Source organism: Littorina saxatilis, linkage group LG16 (genome assembly GCF_037325665.1).
Source record: "Littorina saxatilis isolate snail1 linkage group LG16, US_GU_Lsax_2.0, whole genome shotgun sequence".
Lineage (NCBI taxonomy): Eukaryota > Metazoa > Mollusca > Gastropoda > Littorinimorpha > Littorinidae > Littorina > Littorina saxatilis.
Window position 1 is genome coordinate 38,573,846 of NC_090260.1, and position 22,534 is coordinate 38,596,379.

A 22,534-nucleotide genomic window follows, 5' to 3' on the forward strand; every position below is an offset into this window, starting at 1 on the left:
AGTGTAGATTAACACAACACATCTTTGCTGAGCCCAGTGTCTACCACACGAGTCAGAGGTAAGTGCAACTTTCAGGCAGAGTGATTGTGCTTCATCTTGAACCTCGCCAGGAAAAGTATCCCTTGCAATATCAAAAACACTTTCTCAAGGAAAATGCCTAATGCATTGTCTGTTTATTTTAAAGACTTTAAACCCCAAAGAGCATAATCAAAAAAGTAAACTGAATAACCTTAAAATATGTTCATCGTTGTATCCATACTTTATTTGCATGTTGCTCCTTCGTGTGAACATTTGGACAATACTTTGCATACTACATATATAACTTAATGAAACTTGTTAAGCACTAGTGTGTACTATTTGATGACCAGTACTTCAAGATATCCTTTGTTCAAATTGTCTCAATTATATCATACAAACCATATAATAGAACTACGTATGATGGAAAAAGAAGTTACTTACAGATATTGCATGGAAACAACGTCAAACTTGACGATTCAGACGCCAAAGAACATATCGTCCAGTTCTTTGCATGGTTCGTTAATTTTAGGGTGCGTATCGCTGGCGTAAACCACGGGGGATGGGGGAAGAACAAAATCAACAACAAGAAAACACACACCAGCAACAACCATGAAATAAATACGTGGTGAAAAAAAAGAGAGAGTGAGAGAGAGAGACAGAGACAGAGAGAGACAGAAAGACAGAGACAGAGACAGACAGACATACAGATCCGACAGACAGCCATGCAGACAATATAATATACACACTCACACGCACACACAAAGGGAAGTGTCTGCCGTTTGAACATGTAGTATAGTGCTATCAACACGTAGCGCTACAGTACATTGGTTTTTCAAAATTAGTGATATCGACACGTAGTTCTATTGAGACGTAGTGATAATGGCATGTGTGAATTGTGGCAATAGCACTACGTGCCGATAGCACTACTGTTTTTGGCAATTTGTGTCGATAGCACTACAGAAAATAGCGCAAACGATACGTAGCACAAATGACACGTAAGCGCAAGCGGGACGCACCGTTAATTTTACACAAACTTAGTGCCTTTAACAACTCTTGGAAGTTTCAAGAAGGAAGGCAAGGACAAAGATTAAAAACTCTTCTGCATTCATGATGAACAAAACGGGTTTAAAATTAACGTTGATGTTTGAAGTGAAGCACAACCACTCTGCACTACATTTTGAGATGTTCATTAAAACGCTAATCCCAATGCATATATTCGTCAATGAGCAATTCATGTGAAGCTCTCGTTGACTATTGTATTATAACCCGGAATGTTTACAGATTACACAAGGCTTCTTATTATTTGAACCGTGTCCTTGTTTGTTCCTAGCATTATTTAATTTGTAAGACAGGATTAATACCTACCCTTTTGCAATTGTTATTTACTTCTAGATAGTTTTTTGAAACACAATTTTCCTTCTCTTAAACTGTCACAATTGAATGAATGTTTTTAATGTATATAGTTTGGCTTGTTTTGTTTGCAGCTATTTATAATAGTATATGTTGGATATATGTTAATCTATTCAACTTCAGTAAGATTCAGGCCATGTATGTATTCCACTGTTTTACACATCCAGGTGTATGCCTTTAATGTGTGTGTGTGTGTGAGTGTGTGTGTGTGTGTGTGTGTGTGTGTGTGTGTGCGCGTGTGTGTGTTTGTGTGTGTGTTTGTGTTTGTGTGTATATGTGTGTTGTGTATGCGTGTGTGTGTGTGCGTATGTGTGTGTGTGTATGTGTGTGTGCGTGTGTGTATGTGTATGTGTGTTTGTATTTTTGTCTCTGTGTGTGCTAGTGCGTGTGTGTATGTGTGTGTATTTTTGTCTGTGTGCGTGTGTGTGTGGTGTGTGTAGGTGTGTGTGTGTGTGTGTGTGTGTGTGTTTGAGTGTGTGTGTATGTGTGTGTGTGTGGGTGTGTGTGTGTGTATATGTGGGGGTGCGTGTGTTTACGTTCGTGAGTGCGTGCGTGTTGACCAGTACATAACCGTGTATGATAACACAGTTATTTTAAAGTTTAATGTAAATTCATAGCTATCAGTGCGGCCCCCACAGTGAATCACAGGCACCTCAGGAGAAGAGTGACTGGTTCTGATGTTTTGACCATAAGAACAAGCCACACCTGAACTAACTGGTAAGAAATCCACGCCGTCGATCCAAATATTCTTAGTACGCTTCCCCTAACTTCCTGTTTGTCGCTGCGATGCGTGCCTTAGGTAGTATGTCTATGAACAATTAAATAAAAGGTATTTTAACAAAGTTAGGATGTTTACTTTTTAGTCGCATCTACTCATCGAAGGTTATATCGTAAGCCCTGAGTGTTTTATAATGTCAACTTTACGTCCGATTGAAGAGCAAGTAAACAGTATGTGCATCAAAGTTGCGTTTTCCAACGAATATTCCACTTAAAACATAAACTATGGAGAAACGAAGCTTCATGTGGTCGTACAGCTCGTATACATTCATTGTGTGTTCAATTGTGTTTCGATCGGCTAAATTTGTTTACCAACCATAACAGCACTGGAGAGTTGTTCGTGATGTAAATCACTGTTTTGACTTGCATTTGATACGCTCCCCCGAGATTCTGTCTCTGTGCTTAGTATGCTCCCTGTATAAGCTTTAGTACACTCCCCCCCAAGATAAATAATTTAGAATTTGAGAAATTTAGTTATTAATGAGCAAACTACAACCCCGTGAACCTATGCCGTACGTTTATCAAACAACAGACATCTGGTTAATTAGTTAACTTTGCTTTTCTGTGCCTGAATGTCAACATAATCTGCACTGCATCATCATTCAAACATCAAACTTTGTTTGCACTCTAGTACACTTAACCTAGGTGGGGTGACAGAAGTGTTTCACCCCTTTGTTTCTGCTTCGAGTCATGCACGCATAATTTGGTATTTGTAATTTGTTTTCACTTAAACACAGTAAGAGGCCCGGTCGAGATTTTCATTGTAAATATTGTTTTCCGGACAATGATGAATCTTCTAAAGACGTTGATATAGGGACTGGGTGGCCGAGTGGTAACGCACTTGCGCTCGGAATCGAGAGGTTGCGTGTTCGACCCTGGGTCAGGCCGCTATTTTCTCCCCCCTTTCCTAACCTAGGTGGTGGGTTCAAGTGCTAGTCTTTCGGATGAGACGAAAAACCGAGGTCCCTTCGTGTACACTACATTGGGGTGTGCACGTTAAAGATCCCACGATTGACAAAAGGGTCTTTCCTGGCAACATTGTATAGGCATAGCTAAAAATGTCCACCAAATACCCATGTGACTTGGAATAAAGGCCGTGAAAGGTGAATGCTCGCCCTAATAGGCTTGAGGTGTGCTGGCCAATGTGAATGCGTGATATATTGTGTAAACAATTCCATCTCACACGGCAGAAATTAATATGTAAAGCGCTTAGAGAAAACGTCACGTCAAGCGCTACATAAATCTCCCCATACAATACAATACGTTGGTGTGTCACAACACAGCCCCGAAAAGCTGAAAGAAAATAAATGCAGCACTTTGTTTCTGTTGAAATGTGTGGAAATCACCCGTGTAATGTCGTTTTCAAACACAAATGGAAACAAGCGTCAGATTGGCAAAACGAAAAAAAAGCGTGTAGACTGCAACAGAAAATTCAACACATGTCTTACTGGTCGAGAGCTTTCTCATCACTGGCAACAGAGACAACGTGACCTGAAAAAACGTGCAGTATTCAAAAGTCAACTCGGGCCCCTGAATAGATGCTTGTTTAAGGGATCTCTCACACACTCTGGCCACACGAACAGCATATTCGTGAAACGGTAACTTTTTATTTGGTAAAACAATTTTTGGCTGTGACACATACACCATGCATATGCAATCATCTTTTACGGCAGCTTTTTTATAATTCAACTGAATGAGTGAATATTGCCTCACGCGATTTTTTATTCATGTAATTGATATAAAAGACATGTAATATAAATGTATGCGTAAGGTGACAAAGGCATTTTTAATTTTTGCTCGACCTATATCATGAGGCAGCTGTTTTGTTAACAGACACTTCCGTTTTAGTTTCGGATCTCACTCTCTCCTGGTAAAATGGACGGATCAAAGTTAAAATGCCGCCATTGCGAGAAACCTTTTTCCGACTTTCGCAACCGTGAACATCTCTTCTGTGGTCTTCTAAGGTCTCTTTGTGCTTGTACCTTTTTCCACACTCTGCGCACAACTGCAAACAAACACCCGCAGTTTCAATGTGAGTTGGCGTCATCAAAGGCTCCGTTGTGACCTCTTCTTCGCGAGTAACGTTCAAAAAGCTGTCTAAAGTCACTGCTGACAGCTCCATTTGTACAGTCCCCGTCAAAAGAAACGCAACTTATTCGCGCCCACTGTTGCGAGTGATTTTTCGTCATTTTCAAATTGTCGTAAACTATGAACCAGATAAGGTAAATCAAAAAGAAAAACAGATTCGTAGAGGATATTTTATAGATAAATGCATAGTTTTTAATCGTTTTTATATTTTTTACTTGTTCATAAATTGTGTTATACAGGGCGAGTCGTGATTGCAGGCAAACATGCTACAAAAATCGTAGAAATGCATGTTTTTTTTTAACAAAGTAAAGACATGTTTGGAGGAAATTCATTTCTCAACAACACCATTTAATTGTAATTATTTACCTAAGCGTTTAAGACTAAATTGTTCGAGCAAAGATCACTTAGACAGTGTTAAAAAGGGTTGTTTGGCAAAAGCTCATTCGCACGGAATCGACGTGATGATTTCTTTAAAAAAAAAACAGGTGCTATTTGTGGCCAAGTGTCTGGTCTACACGATGAGGCTATAACTAGAAACAAAAAAGTGCGGGTTTTTTTATTTTTTAACATCGATCGATTAGTGATAGTGATTCGTATGGAAGTACTATGAAGCCAAACGCAGTACTTACTTAACCTATTTTCTGTCATTCTGAGCACATTTTTAGAGTAAACATGACATATGTTTATGTTTTTGAATTCAGGTTAAATTGAGGAATACGATGCAATCATTTTTAAATCTGTTAGCAAAAATTCGATTTTAATGACAACTTTAATGAGCAAACTAATTAACTAAATTTTACGCTGCCGAGCTGAAAATCAATCCCATAGTCCGGACGTCCTCGAACATTGCTTGACCAAAATTTCAAATAATTTGGACATGACAGTGCTGCCTCAACTTTCACGGAAAGCCGGATATGACGTCATCATTCACGGAAAGCCGGATATGACGTCATCAAAGACATTTATCGAACAAATAAAAACACGTCCGGGGATATCATACCCAGGAACTCTCATGTGAAATTTCGTGAAGATCGGTCCGGCAGTTTTCTCTGAATCGCTCACACACACACACACACACACACACACACACACACACACACACACATACACCACGACCCTCATCTCGATTCCCCGTCTATGTTAAAATATTTAGTAAAATCTTGACTAAATGTAAAAATAGTGGTCGAAGTTTGCGGATCATGAAAAATGCGAGCTTCAGTTAAATACTGCAAGCTTGCATTTTTCATGATCAGCTAACTTCGACCTATATTGTTACTATCAACTGAGACTCGTTGTGTAACCTCTACTTATATATAAGCGTGTTTATGTTGAAGTTCGACACGAAATACCCTTCTCTTAGGGAGTTAACCAAGCCGACAACTGTACGGAAAGCAAACGTAAACTGTCGGGGGACCGTACTCAGAAAAGAAATCACTTATAGGGGGAGCGTATCAAAGGTTGTCGGGGGAGTGTATCAATAACATTCCGAGCGTCGTAATTAATCGTCCAGATATAGAAAGATGGAAAGCTTTGAAATTATCATTGGTGGTACAAAGCAAGTGTTTTAGATTAAAGAATATCCCTGGATAAACAGATCGAAGCACAATAACTGCTGCCTTGAGTTAAACATGGGGAAAGATAAAAATAGATTAACAAATTACTTCTTACAGCACAAATCGTGTAAATGCTCTTCGAAATGCCATCCAAAGTAGACATCTGAAAGCATGTAGTTTGTTTAGTACATTAGCAAGCAGTGCTATCAAAATCAAGCGACACAATTGACGAAAAGTATCTTTTGTAATGCGTTTTAGAATGAGACTCAACTTTGTTTCGCGTCGTTTCCACAAACATGAAGTTAGGGGGAGCATACTAAGAATATTTGGATCGACGGCGTGAATTCTGTTGTAGCGGTTTTCTGTCTAAGACTTTAAATGAATCTATTGCCGGGAAAAAAACTTTACAGATTGTGGAAAGTGACAGAAATTATTTACTTTGAAATCGAGAAGTTACCTTTGGTTGTTTTTTTTTGGCTTTTTTTTTCTCCAAAATTTTAATCAATCAATAAACACGTGATAACAAACATGGTAACTGTGTGTTTTCTGTTTGTACACATACTTTCTCATTTACATGCTTTACCTTAAATCAGAGACAATACACAATTTGTTTCTAATTAATAAAACGTCAGACTAACGAAATCTCAAAACAACATGATTTCCAAAAATAATTTCCAGTGTTAATCGTGAAACGTTTTTTTTTTAAATGCTCACGCACATCTTTGCGATTAAAATAATATGATTAATCTTCTTCATATTTTTGCTGTTACCTTTAATACCAAAAAGCACATCTGTAACATTCAACCTAATTCTAATACCTTTGGTTTCTGTTCTGCGTTGCAGATGAACGCATGAACTTTTCTATACTTTATGATGAATGAATGTATCTCTCATTGTGTTTCTTTTACCCCTAGTGCACGTGCTTCTAATCTCTCGATATCTGCCTCCAATGCTATCCTGCTGTATATGAAATTCCGGCTTGACTGGTCAATACAGTACATATATCACAAAAAGAAAAACAACTTTACAAACGAATAGAACACTTAGATGGACAAATGGAGCCTACACTTGTTACATCGTTTTCTAAGAAACTTTAATGAACAGAAGTTGAATATTTGCATGTGTTTTTCTGTATGCATTACGAAGTCAGGATTTGTTGGGTGAAAGTCCAATGTCAGATTTCAGGAAGATTACATACCATACGTATGTATACACGCGTTCTATATTCAGAAATGTTTTCTGAAGTACCTCGTGTATGCAGGCATCGTATAAAATAAAGTTTGTAAGCAATCCACCGGGATATTCCTGAAAACAAACAGCGTTTTTTGTCATGAAACCCCACCGAATGGAAGTAAAAAGCTCATGTTTTTAACCACTCACGCGATTGATACCTGCATCATTAGGAATTATATAACACAAGAAATACGCAAGAAAGCCATAGAAAACAACCTGTTCTAAATCAATAATAACTAGACTTTCTTCTTGGATGCCCACCCGAAAGAACGTAAATTAAACCTATCCTGGTTTTGTTCTCGAATTAGTAGTTGGTACTGTACGTATCGAATCTATTGTAGAGATACCTTTATTTAAGCGGCTGTCGCCAGACCCTTGTTACAGTCATCTTTGTGCCGAAAAATGTGCAAGACAGCCAAGTTCAATGCCTTTAAAGGCAAGGGAAGTTTAAATTAGATAGCAGGAGTATAATTTGTTGTGTTTGTTTTGTGTGTGTGTGTTTTTAGGGGGGGGGGAGGAAGGAGGGAATGGGGTACAAAAGGTGTCTCAGTGCTTTTAAATTAATGTCATTAATGCACATGCTGTTTCAGGTCACAAACAAACAGCGAAATGGCAACTCCTTTCGGATCAGAGCGTTTCCGTTCTTTCTGGGGGGTAAGTCTTTATTTGTGTGTGTGTGTGTGTGTGTGTGTGTGTGTGCGTGCGTGTGTGCGTGTGTGCGTGTGTGTGCGTGCGTGTGTGCGTGCGTGCGTGCGTGTGTGTGTGTGTGTGTGTGTGTGTGTGGCAACGTCTGCGTGTGTGAATGTCGACGTGCATGCTTGTAAGTGCGCATGTGTGTTTATTTATGTGTGTGTAGGGGTGTGTGTGAAACCAATTATTGTAATTCAATCAAGATGGGTTTAGGATGTAACACATATTGTGATTTGTCAGGTTAATTCTCAAAGAACACCGGTAATCTATGAAATAGACACTTGCCAGGCAGGCGCATCGATACACATTCAAGTAGTCCCTCTTAGCCGTAAGGAGCATTTGCAAACTTGTAATCAAAAAGCGCACAGTAAAAATCCGAGGCGATATCCCATGCAAAGAGATGAAGGCAAGCTGAACCAGAAGTAACAAAGTGGTCAATTTGGTAATCCTACATCCCTTGAAAAGAAATTTGGGAATCCCCAGTCGGTGTTATTAATGTTATGGTTGATCTTTCAGTCACGCTTCAGGTGCTGCAGGTGCAAAGAGGAGTCACAGTGCAACACAAGCAGATGTCCTTGTCATACCAGAGGCAAGCAGTGCACCAACTGCCGTGCACAGAACTGTACAGCAAGACCTGTAAGTTGTTGATGGCAGGGTACCGTTGTCACGTGTCAGCATTCGTGGAACGTTTTGCTTGCCACAGTTTGTGATGTTTTTTTTAAGTGTCCAAGGACATATATTGGGCATCCCGGTTCAAGGCAAGCAGTGCACCACCTGCCGGGCACTGAGGTGTGTCAAACGTGTAAGTTGATGATGACAGTGTGCCGTTGACATGTGTTAGTGTTCCTGAAACGTGTTGCCAGTAATTGTTTGTTGTAGTCTACTTCTGTGTATAAGACTCCTTCATTGAACATACATATTCAAACGTTCAATGTTTGTTCGTGCTTGTTGGCATGATCCAGAGGATATTTAAAATGCTTGCTGTTCACAGGATCAATTGACAAAACACATATCTACTGTAACTATCTCATTTTCAAACTGAAAAATGCGTGTTAACCTTCAGTTGGTAACATATGCGCCCAGGCACACGGAAACGCATATATACACATGTACGCACATTCGGCCTTGGTCCATAAAGATGAAACTGAAAACGATATGCCCCCCTGGGACCAACACAAAATGCAGGTCTGACAACAAGCCACATCGTTTTTGTCATTATTTTGGATATGCGAAAGTACGCACAATAACAGACGGGATCCCTATTCTGAACATAATTTTTAGAATGCAATTCCGGGCTTCCCGCAGTGGGGCACTGCGGTTATGAAATTAAAGGCCCCTCCTGTTTTTGGAACCGCAGAAGCTTTCTAGTTTGCTGTTAGGTAGATTTTTGGTTCCTCTTTCCTGTCATGCTCTCTTTTTCTTCATGAATTCTTTTCTTTTTTCTGCCTTCTTGCTCATTCACCTGTATTTTTTCCAAAAATCTCTTCTCTTGCCGCTTGTCTCGCGATTCATGTATAGTTTAATCTGTTAGTGTTTTGATGTAAGTCCAGCAGTAGATAGGTTAAGCCTATTTTAACATACTGGAAACTGGTAATCTTCCAGTAGGTATTAATTTAGTTTTACTAAAGCCTGCTGGGACACAAGTAATGGGTTAGTGCATTTGTAAACAGGAATCGCTTGACAAGTGGCCCCCTTCACCCCCCCCCCCCCTTCCTCGTCCTGATATGGCTCTGCGTAGTCGGCTGGACGTTAAACAACAAATAAACAAACAAACAAACAAACAATTCCGGGCTCAAAACCCCTCACAATAGTTTGAGATTTTCTTTCTTTCTTTATTTGGTGTTTAACGTCGTTTTCAACCACGAAGGGTTATATCGCGACGGATAGTTTGATTTATTATCATTCTAGTGCCCTTTATGGCTATGTGACCAATCAGGACTGATTCTAGGTGACCTGTTAAATGTTATAACGTTCAAGGCGGGACCCTTAAAAATCACCACGACAAAATACAAATTAATATAAAAAACATCAGGGTGAATTGTTCTACTGAATGTCCCTTTTTGACATTTTTCTCATGCAATTTACTGTGTAAAATGTGCTAAAAAGCAAATTCTGTCGGTGGGAGGGAAATAGAATGGCAAGTAAGTTTAATACTGAGTAAAGGGAAGCAACTCTTTTTGGTGCTGTCAGTAGCAGACTACACCTATGTGCTTTTGGCAACATGGCAAACAAACCTGCCATCAATCAAGAAGATCTAAAAAACATATACGCATCAAAATTCATGTCTCCCAACACCCCCACTGGCCTTTTGAACAAGGTTCAGTTAGATGTCCGGTTTTATTTTTTTAGACGGGGCCTGGAAAACTTTGAAAAAACAAGAGGCGAAGCCTTCAAGGCTCCCGTAAGAAATCAACAAACAGTAACATAACACAAACTCACTCACTATGTAACACACACACACACAAACACACACACACACACACACACACACACACACACACACACACACACGCACACACACACACACAGTTAAAACTAACGCATCATATCAACTCGCCTGGTTCTTAAAATAATTCTGACGGTCAACACAGCCAAAAATGCCAACAAAGACAAGAAAGCTGTTGCAAGGTAAGCTTACCAAACGTTACATAGCGAATCATATGATAGTGCGTAAACAGCAAACAGTAGATCTACAATCAAAGAGAGGATCGAGTCTGGAATGAAACGCGATGCAGATCTAGCATTCAAAAACTGTCTTTCACGTTCAAGGAAGTTGTTGCAAAGTACTTAAGACTAGATCAACTCATTTCACTAGAGGTGACTGCCTAGCACTGTGTTTGACAGCCGTGTCTGCTGAAATAAAAAGAAATTAAAACAAAACGGATTAACAGTAGGTGACACGTTATCAGAGTGGGAGACACTAGACAGTCTGTCTCTGAACTTACCGGGATACGGCTGCAAGATCGACACTGACTGCCGCGCTTTCGACAGCTCTTCCTCGCGTGGACATTGGAAACACGCTGTGCAGATCAAATTGTAGGAAATCTCCCTTTGGTATCTTCTTTATTTACTTTTCTGGAGCTTAGAAACCGAACAACATGAAATCGTCTTCCCCGGCGAATCGGCGAGGTGAGAACTGGACCACAATCCTTCGCGCGACCCCTGACCTGATCTTGACACCTGACCTGCCGTCTACATGCCAAACACGACACAAATCAGTCAACTGCTTGTACCCCTTCAAAACCCCCCACCACCCGTTTTCTTTGGATACACGCTTTAACTACACACATGCCGACACAATGTTGATCATTGCTTCAATAATTTGAAGATGGTGCTTGAAAATTAACCACGTGAAACGAGTATTTCGGTGTTTAGCCAAAAATGTTAAAGTTTCTACCACAGACATACACACATACATACATACATACGCACGCACGCACAGACAGACAAAGTTTACCATCGCATAGGCTACACTTACGTGAGCCAATGACGAAAGACACCTTCGAAGTGAAGATGGATCAAACAACAGGGAAACAATACGTAATCAAACGGTTTGATGAACTTACCAAGAATCACAGAACTGGAGACGAAGAACTTGTGACTGGAGTCATGCCAGAGACTGGGGACAGCAGCTGTCCTGTAAGTGTACAGCTACAAGTACCTGTCTCTGCTAAATCCAAAGTGTGAGCATCTTTGGCAATTCCGTGTCAAAACGTTCCATGGAGATGACGAAACATGGTATGACAACAGACCCATGGGCGTCCTCACTATGAAGAAGTGAGCTGTGTCAATTGTCGCAGATATAGATCTACACAAACCACAGCGTGCGAACGACGGGTGCAACACTACTCGCAGACAAGAACTTCAGTCCAATTGACATTATCAGTGTCACCGGTCACAAAACTGTTAGATCTAACTCCCTGCAACCGTACAAAAAAACATCCACCGCCAAAAAACTAGAGATGGCAGCTGCTATGTCGTCCCAGCTCACAGAGAATAGGCAGTTGGCACTGCTCCCAAGTCATACTTCGCGGGAAGAACCAGCCAAAACTTCGACGGGAAGTAGAATCGAACGGGGTCGTCTCGTTGCATCGGCGACTGTCACAAGCCAGCAGACGATCCGACAGGACGTGGAACTCAGCAACGACGAGGTAGCAGCTATTTTTGATCCGGAATACGAACCTGCCATGCCTCCAACGAGACTAAATCCGCCAATGTTCCATCACTGTGACCTCTTGCATGCAACGATCAACATTCAATTCCACCGACATTTAACCGCATTCAACTGCGCATGCGCAACACAAATGTGCAACATTTGAGATGGCTCTTCCGAGAACTGTCCGTTCCAATTTCGGACTTTCTGTTTGTTAGCATTTTCGAGTCTGTCTTCTGGTTTTTTGTTGTTGTTGAGTGTTTTTATGATACTATGCACAGAAAAGAAGGGACACGTTGTGAATTAAACTTTTTGGGAAAGATTACTTGAAAGCTGAAAGTGTGCTGGATGTTTGTTTTGTTTGCGCTGTTTACCTTGTAACCAACCAAGCCAAAATGGCGACACTTTACTTGCAGGGTCGCTTCGGGTATTATGTTTGTTACCACGCACGGATAATAAAACCGTTATTACTAATATGCTGACTGTTAGCAAATGATAACAAGACATGTCTCGAAAACGCTATCAAAATTCGCCTAAAGGCTCATTTTGATATCTTTTTTCTCGACATGTCTTGTTATCATTTGCTAACAGTCAGCATATTAGAAATAACTCATAATAACACGTCAAACTTGTATGTGACGTCAAAAGAGAGAGAGAGAGAGAGAGAGAGAGAGAGAGAGAGAGAGAGAGAGAGAGAGAGAGAGAGAGAGAGAGAGAAATACACACATAAACACACACACACACACACACACACACACACACACACACACACACACACACACGAACACAAACACACACACACACACACGGACACACATACACACACGCGCGCGCGCAATAAAACACACGTTTGTGTTGGTATTTCTGTGTGAATAAGTATGTTTGTGTTTACTTTTAAAAAAAAACCTCATCCGCGTGTGCGTTCGCGTTTGTGTACGAGCGTGCGCACACATGTGTATATATATGTGTGTGTGTGTGTGTGTGTGTGCGTGTGTGTGTGTGTGTGTGTGTGTGTGTGTGTGTGTGTGTGTGTGTGTATGTGTGTGTGTGTGTTAAACAATCAAACCATTAAGCTACAATAATAATATTACATTTAACATACACAATAATTACAACAGACAAAATAATCACTCTGTCACACCAATAGAGCGATGAAAGGATCTTTTTGGTTCAGAATTTCTTTCGCCAAAACTGTCTTTACCTTGTTAAAAAATATGCATTTTTACGATTTTTGTAGCATGTTGAAGAGACGTTTGCCTGCAATCACGACTCGCTTGACCCCTACCCTGTATAACAGAGAAAGGGAGAATGTACGTTCTGGCTCACCGATTCCGACAGACCCTAAATATTAACGCAAAATAGGCTTCTGGACTAAACTTTTACTAAAATGAAACATGCGACAAAATCAGAAAAATACTGCATAAATCCATACAAAAAAAATACAGTAAAGTAAGGTTGTTTTGAACCAATGCCGGGTCTGTCGGAATCAGTAACCCAGAACGTACATTCTCCCTTTCTCTCTGTGCAACGCTAAATTTAGTTTCCATTGAAATATTAACTAGTTGCAGCCAGCGTGCGTATTGATCCAATCTGCCATAACTACCGTATTGATCTGGTAAAAACAAACAGCAAGCCTGTCTTCTATATTCCTCCAATGGCAAGACAAGATTAAATCATGTGATAGCAACAGTTACGTCACGTCCGCCCAACACTTGGTATTGATTGTAACATAGCCTGGTGATTTTGTCATTTCATTCCGGACTCGCCTGCCGTGCGGTTGTGTTTTCTGTGAGAGAAGTGTTTTTACTGTCACTATATTTGCTAAATATTTATGTCTCAAGATAGCATTTCTGAAGAATTAGAGAGAGAAATTCTTGAATCACAAGTTGCTCATCAAAATCTATTAGATTTTTCAACACAGTCATCAACTTTAATTTTACATTCACCAACTATGGATATACCGGAATCATTGAGTGAATGGAATTCTGAGCAGTTTTTAACTATTGAAGAGCACCTCAGTTACCTCAACAATTTTGTTGAAGTATTATCGCAAATGAAAAATGAAGGGCCATCTCCGAGTGGAAAACTACCTAAATTTCCTTCACGCCCAAAACGGAAACTTTCAGATTTGTATGGAGGAAAACCAAAGAAAACCAAAACAACAATGACGTTCAATGAACTCCACGAATATTTAAAGTCAAAAATTGTTGATGTAAGCATGAAAGTTAGGAAGGAAGTGTTCTTTTTTAATCCGGAAGATATCACATCATCAGCAAGTGCCATTGAAAAGTTAGTTGAGGGATATAGACACATACAAAGACAGGAGGCAACTTCAATGGGCTTCAATTTGCAATATGGAATGGTTCTAGAAATCGCATTTAAGTTTTATGAAGCAGAACAAGGCATTCATAATGAGACCTGGGATGGCTGGTTGGAAAGAAACGTTAAAATTTCTTCTACGTATGCACGGAGATTGAGGGAGATTGCCCGTTTACTATTTCCATACAGAGCCAAATTCAGCACAGTTGGGATGTCTTTTTATGAAGTCTTCAACATGAGAAAAGAACTCAAAACCATGTTTGAAAAGAATGAGGATATCAGGCTTTATTGGGCTGAGAAAGTGACGTCAATGGTTCCAAATATACATCAACAGCAATCACAAGAGTAGGCTGCAATCAGGTCACGCAACTGCCAGTTGCGCCAAAATAGGTCAACACCCTGCTTCGCGATTGGGCTGAGAAAGTGACGTCAATGGTTCCAAATATACATCAACAGCAATCAGGTCACGCAACTGCCAGTTGCGCCAAAATAGGTCAACACCCTGCTTCGCGATTGGGCTGAGAAAGTGACGTCAATGGTTCCAAATATACATCAACAGCAATCACAAGAGTAGGAAAAAAGAGTTAGAGCTAACACTGCAATCAGGTCACGCAACTGCCAGTTGCGCCAAAATAGGTCAACACCCTGCTTCGCTTCGCTTCGCTTCGCTTCAAAGGCTGCCTTCGGGCGGCCGCCGAGTGCACTTTATGCAAATGACTTGTTTATTGATTCAAGCTTTGACAAGTGTACTTGGTGGCTGCTTTGAAACTCAACAAAGCCTTCTCCCCTTTCACAAACACTTCCCAAACGCAAGCAACTTCCTCTCCCCCGCTGCAGTCAAAACAAAGCTGTCATAGCGGGTTTTCCCGATTGACAAAAATTCTTATTACACACTCAGACTATTTGGAGCCGCATCCGTTTGTTCTCCAGTGTCCAATTGCATAAGAATATTCTGGTGATGAATAAACGCGCTTTGTGTCATTAGCATCTAAAGATTTCTTGTTTACAATAGTTGTGTTGATCTGATGAAGCGCGGAACTGATCTTAGGGTTGTCATGGTGAAACACTCGCTTCTGAAACAGTGCTTCCTTGTAGTTATCATGCGATATGCTCGACTTTACAACCTGTTTGCTTACACCCTTTGCTTTTTTAACCACCCCTTTCTCACTTGCAACACTGTACATCTTTGCACGCAATCCAACATACTCCTTAATTATCTTCCCATTCATTTCATCTTTCATCTTTCCAATAACCTTCTTGTTAACATTTGAGTGCAATGGTGATTCTTTAGGGTAGTCGCAAGTGTCATAAAAAGAATCTTTTCCTTTTACTGCAGGACTTTCAGCTTCTAGATCTTTGTAAATGTCATCCGCTGGAATGTCAAGTAAGAATGAATCTGTGTCTGTGTAAAGTACTCTCGATTTGGGATATCTTGGTTTCAAATAATCATACAAAAACTCAAGCATCAACAGTTTTGACAACTCTAGCACAGTAAAGCCTATGAATACTGGTTTGTCAAGCTTAACTACAAGTTTTTTCATTAAGATACCATACAGCTGTTCATGAAAGTATTTAAAGTCTTGATACTGTGGTTTGGATGTCAGCTTGATGGCCTCATTTTCTCTTGTAACAAGTCTAACATCCTTTCTCTTGTGTGGGTTTTCCATTGTCTTACCAAAGCAACTGTTGTTCATCAGTTTAAAAAAGTCTTTCTCTGATGCATCAGCGGCTTTGGTTCTCAGTTCTGTGTTTTTCATGATGTAAGGTTTCATAAACTGTTCTTGATCAAATAAAATTATACGATGAACAGCCTTCAAAATTAATCCATGTCTAATGTAAAACTGTAACAGTCTGTAGTGACACACATACTTCTTTTTGTGAAACAGATTGGGCACCAGCTTTGGAGGTTCTCTTGGGTTTACTTTTAACCTCTCAGCCGCTAAAGGATAATCATTATGTAGATCATGAAGTGATAGTGGATAGTCTAAGTCAACTTCTAGTATCCATCCCTTTCGACTGTCTGGGCCTGCTTTTAATATTGTCATCACAACACATTGTGAAAATGGTCCTGAATAGATCTTAAAGTTCCGAAGTGGAAGCGTCTGACACATTGCCCAACCATACAAATTGTTTGCATCTAGATACATGATGTAATTAGAAGGTTTCATAGGATCAAAGTCGTCCAAGTATTTGTTGTTGGCTTTGCAGTAATTGTGTGAAGCCATACTGATTCCTCCACGTAGTCCATTTTCAATCATCTGAAGTGTAGGAAGATCTGATAGCAAGTCAATCTTTACTCCTGTAAATCTAAGAAATGCATCCCAGCTCATGCCTGGTGCAGATATGTAATGTGAAGGATCTAGATTGTAGTGCTTCATACATGTTCTTCTGTAATTCTCAAATATATCTGCAAGTAAACAAACATCAGCCAACAAATATTGATCATGATAATCACCCATTGTATTACATCCTAATTTATTCCATGCAGTCTTAGCGTGTTCATAGTCTTCGTCACTTATACCTTTACCCTTCAGCCGTGAGAAGTAAGCATCCTTTGGTGGTAACTCATCTTCATCAAACCTCTCCCACGAATCCATGTATTCATATGGATAGACTCCCTTTCTAACTAAGTCACTGTCAAAGTACTTACATGTGATTGGGAAAGCAGTTAGTGATGAAGATAAAGACTCAAGTGTTCCCATCAGATGTTGAGCAGAATCGTAGAAGTGTAAACTATTCAGAGTAAAGGCCATGTACTTTTCTGAAGACTGCGCAATGCATCTTGCTTTGTATTCATCAGTTACTGCCTGCATGATCAGATGTGAATCATAACCGCGCAAGTTATGGAAGAAGATTGGAAGCTTCCAAGTCTTAGGATCAAACTTTAATTGTAGATTACATTTGCTGTGTGCTGCTCCTCGGAACTGCCCACTTACATGATCATGATCTCTTACTATTGGATTGTCTGTGTTTGGTGTTAGACTTTGTTCGCATATCCAACACTGTGTGGTAGAGTTAAACTGTTCTTGGTCTTCAGGTTTCATAACAATGTCTGAAAGATTCAGTTGTTTGGAGCAGTCATTTCGCACTTGGTTCATTTGCTGTAAGAAGTTCTTTGCTGCATTAGGTCCTCTGTACAATTGCGGTTTAGAATGTTTACCATCTGAACTAACAACAATAAATGCATATGAACAGACTTGATGATTACTTAGAGTTACTGTTTTAGGTAGGTCTTTTGGTAAAGGTCCTTCATATGGCACAATGATAGATTCAAAGTCAGCATAAACAACATAAGGACTTTTCTGTAGTTTGCATACATTCTTAAAATACACTTTGCTGTCTGGCGGCGGTGTTGTTAACTTCACAACCGCATCATCAACGCTCTTACAATGTTGCTTGTGTATAAGTGCTGCATGAATTGATGGAATACGCAAGAGACATCGCCTACAAAAGTCTTGTTTACTATTGTGATTGCTTGTGCTCGCCATCAGTCTACTCATTGTACGAATCAAAGTGTAATGATATTTTACACCATCAGTCATTAGTAACATGTCAACATGGTTAGTATCACAATCACCAATCGTTGGTGAGTTCTTTGATATTCTGACTGGTTTCAGTTCATCTTCCTCATCCCACGTGTAAACATTTACGGTGATGGGTTTGTTTTGCTGTTCAAATTTGTCAATGCTTGTAATGCTGACAGGAAATTCAATACCAGTAAAGTTTAGTTTATTTCTGTATGCATGATAGTTCGACACTCTTTCTGCATTTTTCTTTACACTGTACAGTCTTGCCAGAACACACCACATAAAACATTTGTCATCATCATTCTTTATGTTCAGCACAGCACGTTTTTTGACAAGAGCAGGAGGTAAAGGTATGTAACTTCTACCTCTGATGGGGGCAAATTTACTTAGCTTCAATTCTATTTTTAGAATTTCACCTTCTGACCATCCGGATCCTTTCATCTTTGCATCCTCTGCAGCTTGCTCAAACCGTTTCATCATTTCATCTGCCCAGTTTCCATTCAATTCTGCCATAGAATTAAGTGCTAGTTGTCTGGTTGAAACATGAACTTCTAGCACCTCATCACTGACTGTTTTGTATTTTATTAAACTGACTATCTGCGCTTTTACTGGAGGTTCAATCAACAAATTGTTTGGAATTTGTTCAATGGCGTCTTGCACACTGGACTGCACATTTTGAGGATCCGTTACTTGTAATTCAACGGTGTCAAATACTGTCGATAAAGATTCTAATACAGAGTCTTCCATCGCTGTGAGTTTGATTTTATAACTCAAAATAAAAATATAAATTAAAAAAATGAAGTTGCAATTCTTTCTCAGAGCTTCCAATTTTGTTAACACTATAAAATCTGAAATAAAAAATCATTTAACATTTGTACCACGTGGAACTAATTGTAATTCCTCTTTTACAAAGGCTCTTTGCGGTGCTGGTTCTCTCAAGTAATATATAGGTGGATTTGTCTCTACTACTCTCTTGATTTCATGAATGTCAATACTCCAGATTGGATCCGTTGCACGCTTCCTGCTGTCACCCTCAGCTTCACCGGGTGCATATAAATATCTGACTTTCTGATTGAAAGGTAGTAATGCCACTGGTGTTGTTGACTTTGGAGCAACAGGTATTGTTTTCTGTTTGATTGCATCAACTGGTCTTAACCCTGTAGCTTTAAATACCTCCAGATTCATTGCTCTAAGTACTGATGGTAATCTTTTGACCCATTCAGTGTTACGCAATTTACTTTCTGTGTCCAAAAATTCCTGATGGTACTGATATGAAAACAGTTTTTCTGCCAACTGTTTGTTAAAGCTCTCAACAATAGCCTGTGACCTGTGGTTTCCTGGAATACCTCTCTTCACTGTAACATGATGTTTTAACAGAAGCTGGTTGACAGCTCCTTTAAACTCCTTACCATCATCGCACTGAATCATTCTGGGATACTTTAGTGGTCCACGTCTGTAAATTTCTTGCAGGGCAACAGCTGTAGCTATAGCACTTTTCTCTGTCAACGGTTCAGCATCTTTGTATCTTGTTGCAACATCAACTACAGTCAGTGCATACTTATATTTCTTCCTTCTGACTGTGTCATGCGGTAAATACAGCAGGTCTATTTGATGAGTGTCATTCGGTTTAATGTTAACAAAGTGTGGTCGTGTAATTTTTCTTGGTGCAGGTAAATAGATCTGCCAAACTGCCTGCTTTGACAACCATTTCTTTGCTATATCTTGAGAAACACCTGCTGCGTCACTGAGCTTGTCAATAGCAGTTCTTCCTTTCCAGTATCCTTTTGGGGAATAATATATTTTAGATAACAAAGCATCACTCATGGTTTTTTAAATGACAGAATATTAAGATTTGACAGCACGCGCAATAAAGTAAACAACAGCCATACCAATAACAATGAAAACAATCTCGCCCACCTTCTGCTCTTCTGAAGGCTGATAAAAGTCACCCAGTTTTGGAGGAGCACTTGTCTTCATTTTCTTTCCAGTTACAAGATAGTATTCTTGAATGGCTGCATCAACATTGGCAAAGGTTTTGTTTGCATGTCCTTGCTGCCTGAGTTTATCATTCATAAAGTCTAACTGCGCAATTCGTTTCTTCTCGTATTCATCCTGTGCTTTCGCCAGTTGTTCCATGGCTTTGTTGTGCCTTTCCCTCTCTTCACCATTTTGCAGTTTAGAAAACAAATAGTTGCTGCCAGAAAATGCAAGCGCATTTACAATCGCACCTCCCACCATCATAACCAAGCTAGCCATTTTATTGTCTTACATGTTTATATTTTCTGGAATAATTCCTTGCTTCACCAGGAAGTCTTTTGTTGCAAAGGAAGCTGTCACAACACCAATTAGTTTAGCACCGTCTTCGAAGTCTAACTTTCCCAAGTCGGCTGGTTTCATTCTGAGGAGACTTTTACCCAGCATTGTGTAACCTACACTCAAGCCTCCAATCACTGCAGCGTGATAAACTAGATTAACTATTGTCTTTTCAGAACTCATTTTTATGTTATCAAAATTAAAATATTAAAATTATTCCATATGAAATGAATCCACTGCAGGTACTACTGTGGGCTTTGTTATTGTTTGTACTGCTTTGTTTGTTGGTTTTGGTGTTTCTGATTTTGGTGTTTCTGATTTTGGTGTTTCTGACACTTTATATTTGCCTTGCCAAAGTTTGTAAAGCAAGTATCCACCTCCTCCAACAACAGCTGCTACAGCTACTTTTCTGTATGATAGAAATGAAGATTTTAATTCTTGATCAGTTTGTGTGACCTTAGTCACTTCAGGAATGTTTGGTGTCTGCTCAACTTCAGACATAATGTTCTGCTTTGCCTTTTGATTTAACTTTTTTTGTCTGTTCCATTCGGCTAGTTTTTTTCCTGCTTCTACTCTACCAGGTTTCTTTGTCACTGTGTTCACTTCTGGTATTTTCGTCTGCTCCACTGTCTGCTTCAACTGATCCGTCATCTTTTTTATTCTGAAAATTAATGTGTTTGAAAGTAATTAATCCAGCAACAAATGGTACTAATAAAGCACCAAATCGATAATACAGGCCACAGGCAAGAGATTCGAGGGACTTGGAAACAACAGGGTCATGAGTTAGATCATGTGTTAAGTCTTCCTCCGAGTCGAGAGGTGTAAAATGTCCAAAAATCTTTGTGTACAAACCTATAACAGTCTGTCCAATACTTCTAACCATCTTAGAACCAAGCACTGATTCATACCGTCCATGATACTTTTCTATATCTTCTGAGGAAAGATGTTGTACTTCTTCCACAGTTAACTGCTGCCCAAGGTAGTGTTTTGTTTTTCCACAAACAGCAAGTGAATACAATCTTTCTTTTTTATCAGGTATAGTCCTACTGTCACAGATTTCAATATCTGTAGCAGTCTGCATCAGCAATTCATCACAGTTCATTTTATTTTGATGCAGAATAAAATTAAAATCTAGTAATTAAACTTGAGTAAGAACTTAGGTAGGAACTTAACAAGAACTTAGGTAGGAACTTGAGTAAGAACTTAGGTAGGAACTTAACAAGAACTTGAGTAAGAACTTGACAAGAACTTGGGTAAGAACTTGACAAGAACTTGACAAGAACTTGAGTAAGAACTTGGTAAGAACTTGAGTAAGAACTTGACAAGAACTTAGCAAGGATTTCTACAAACATACATACTGAACTGGTTGATCAGTTTTTAAAACCAGTTTCGAGTGCTTAGAAGATTTCAGATTATTCTTTATTCTTTCTCTCTCCTGTTTGTTTTCAATGACATCATTTTCTCGAAGACACTCTTCAAAACTGTCACGGTCCTTTGAATAGAACAATGTTATTGTTTTGAGTTGCTCTCTAAAGTCTTTCAGAACTGCATTGTATTTTTGTGTTAATATCCAAACTGATATTAATGCATGTCGTCCACTGAATGCAAGCTTTGCTAGTGCACTTTTCTTTCTAACAATGTCACGTTCTGCTGCACAGTCATCAATAATAAACAGTGTTGGCGTGTTCTGAAAAAGATCGAAATAATGCTCCAAGCAAACATTTAGACGATCAGAAGGATTTACAATAAATATATTTTGATCAGACCATATGAATTTTCTCTCCTTGTATGTTCTGTTATGCTTTATGGTTGGACAGAATATGACTATGTGTTCAAAGTGATTTATGTAAACAGTCTGTAATAAATCCAAAACATATCTTGTTTTGCCGCAACCTGTTGCCCCACAAATCAAAGAACAGTGTGGATCTTTTGGAAGAAAATCTAGATACTTCATTTTAACACGTTCAATAAACAATATCCTGTAATCTGCTTTCAGAGATGTTTAACTGCGCATCTGACACAACAAACACGTAGATCTTAACTGATTTACTACTACTCCCTACTTCCTTTTCAATTTGTATTGTGATTCCTTCTGATCCGTTTTCAATTCGCCTTCCACTTCCATGCAGTTTGTTGTCGTCAGTTGTTCTGAGATCCAGCCATAACGCATATTTATTTGTCAAGAAATCTTCTACGCCAACACCGTGTAAATGTAGATCTTTAGCCACAAGATCAGATGTTGGGTCTTTCAATCTTCCTCCAGTAAAGTACTTTCTTGCTTCATCATAGTGTTGGTATGGCAGCATGCCAGATGCAAATATTTGGTTTGGCTGCCCTTCAATTGTGCAATATACTCTATTGATTAGTGGATTGTAAAACTTTTCTATTTGCCTTTCATATGAATCTTTTGGTTCCTCAAACAACATAAGTATTCCCTTCATTGACCTAGCTGG

At 39.4% G+C, this 22,534-nt stretch overlaps 1 protein-coding gene across 1 annotated transcript in view; it reads left to right on the plus strand.

The window, feature by feature from the left end:
- LOC138949991 (protein psiF-like) overlaps window positions 1-22,534 on the plus strand; it is a 95,066-nt gene that overhangs the window by 25,987 nt on the left and 46,545 nt on the right. Inside the window, exons 3-5 of the mRNA XM_070321771.1 lie at window positions 2,046-2,145; window positions 7,670-7,733; window positions 8,286-8,405. Of these exons, the coding sequence (XP_070177872.1) occupies window positions 7,689-7,733; window positions 8,286-8,405 (165 nt within the window). The 5' untranslated portion in view covers window positions 2,046-2,145; window positions 7,670-7,688. The remainder of the gene's footprint in view (window positions 1-2,045; window positions 2,146-7,669; window positions 7,734-8,285; window positions 8,406-22,534) is intronic.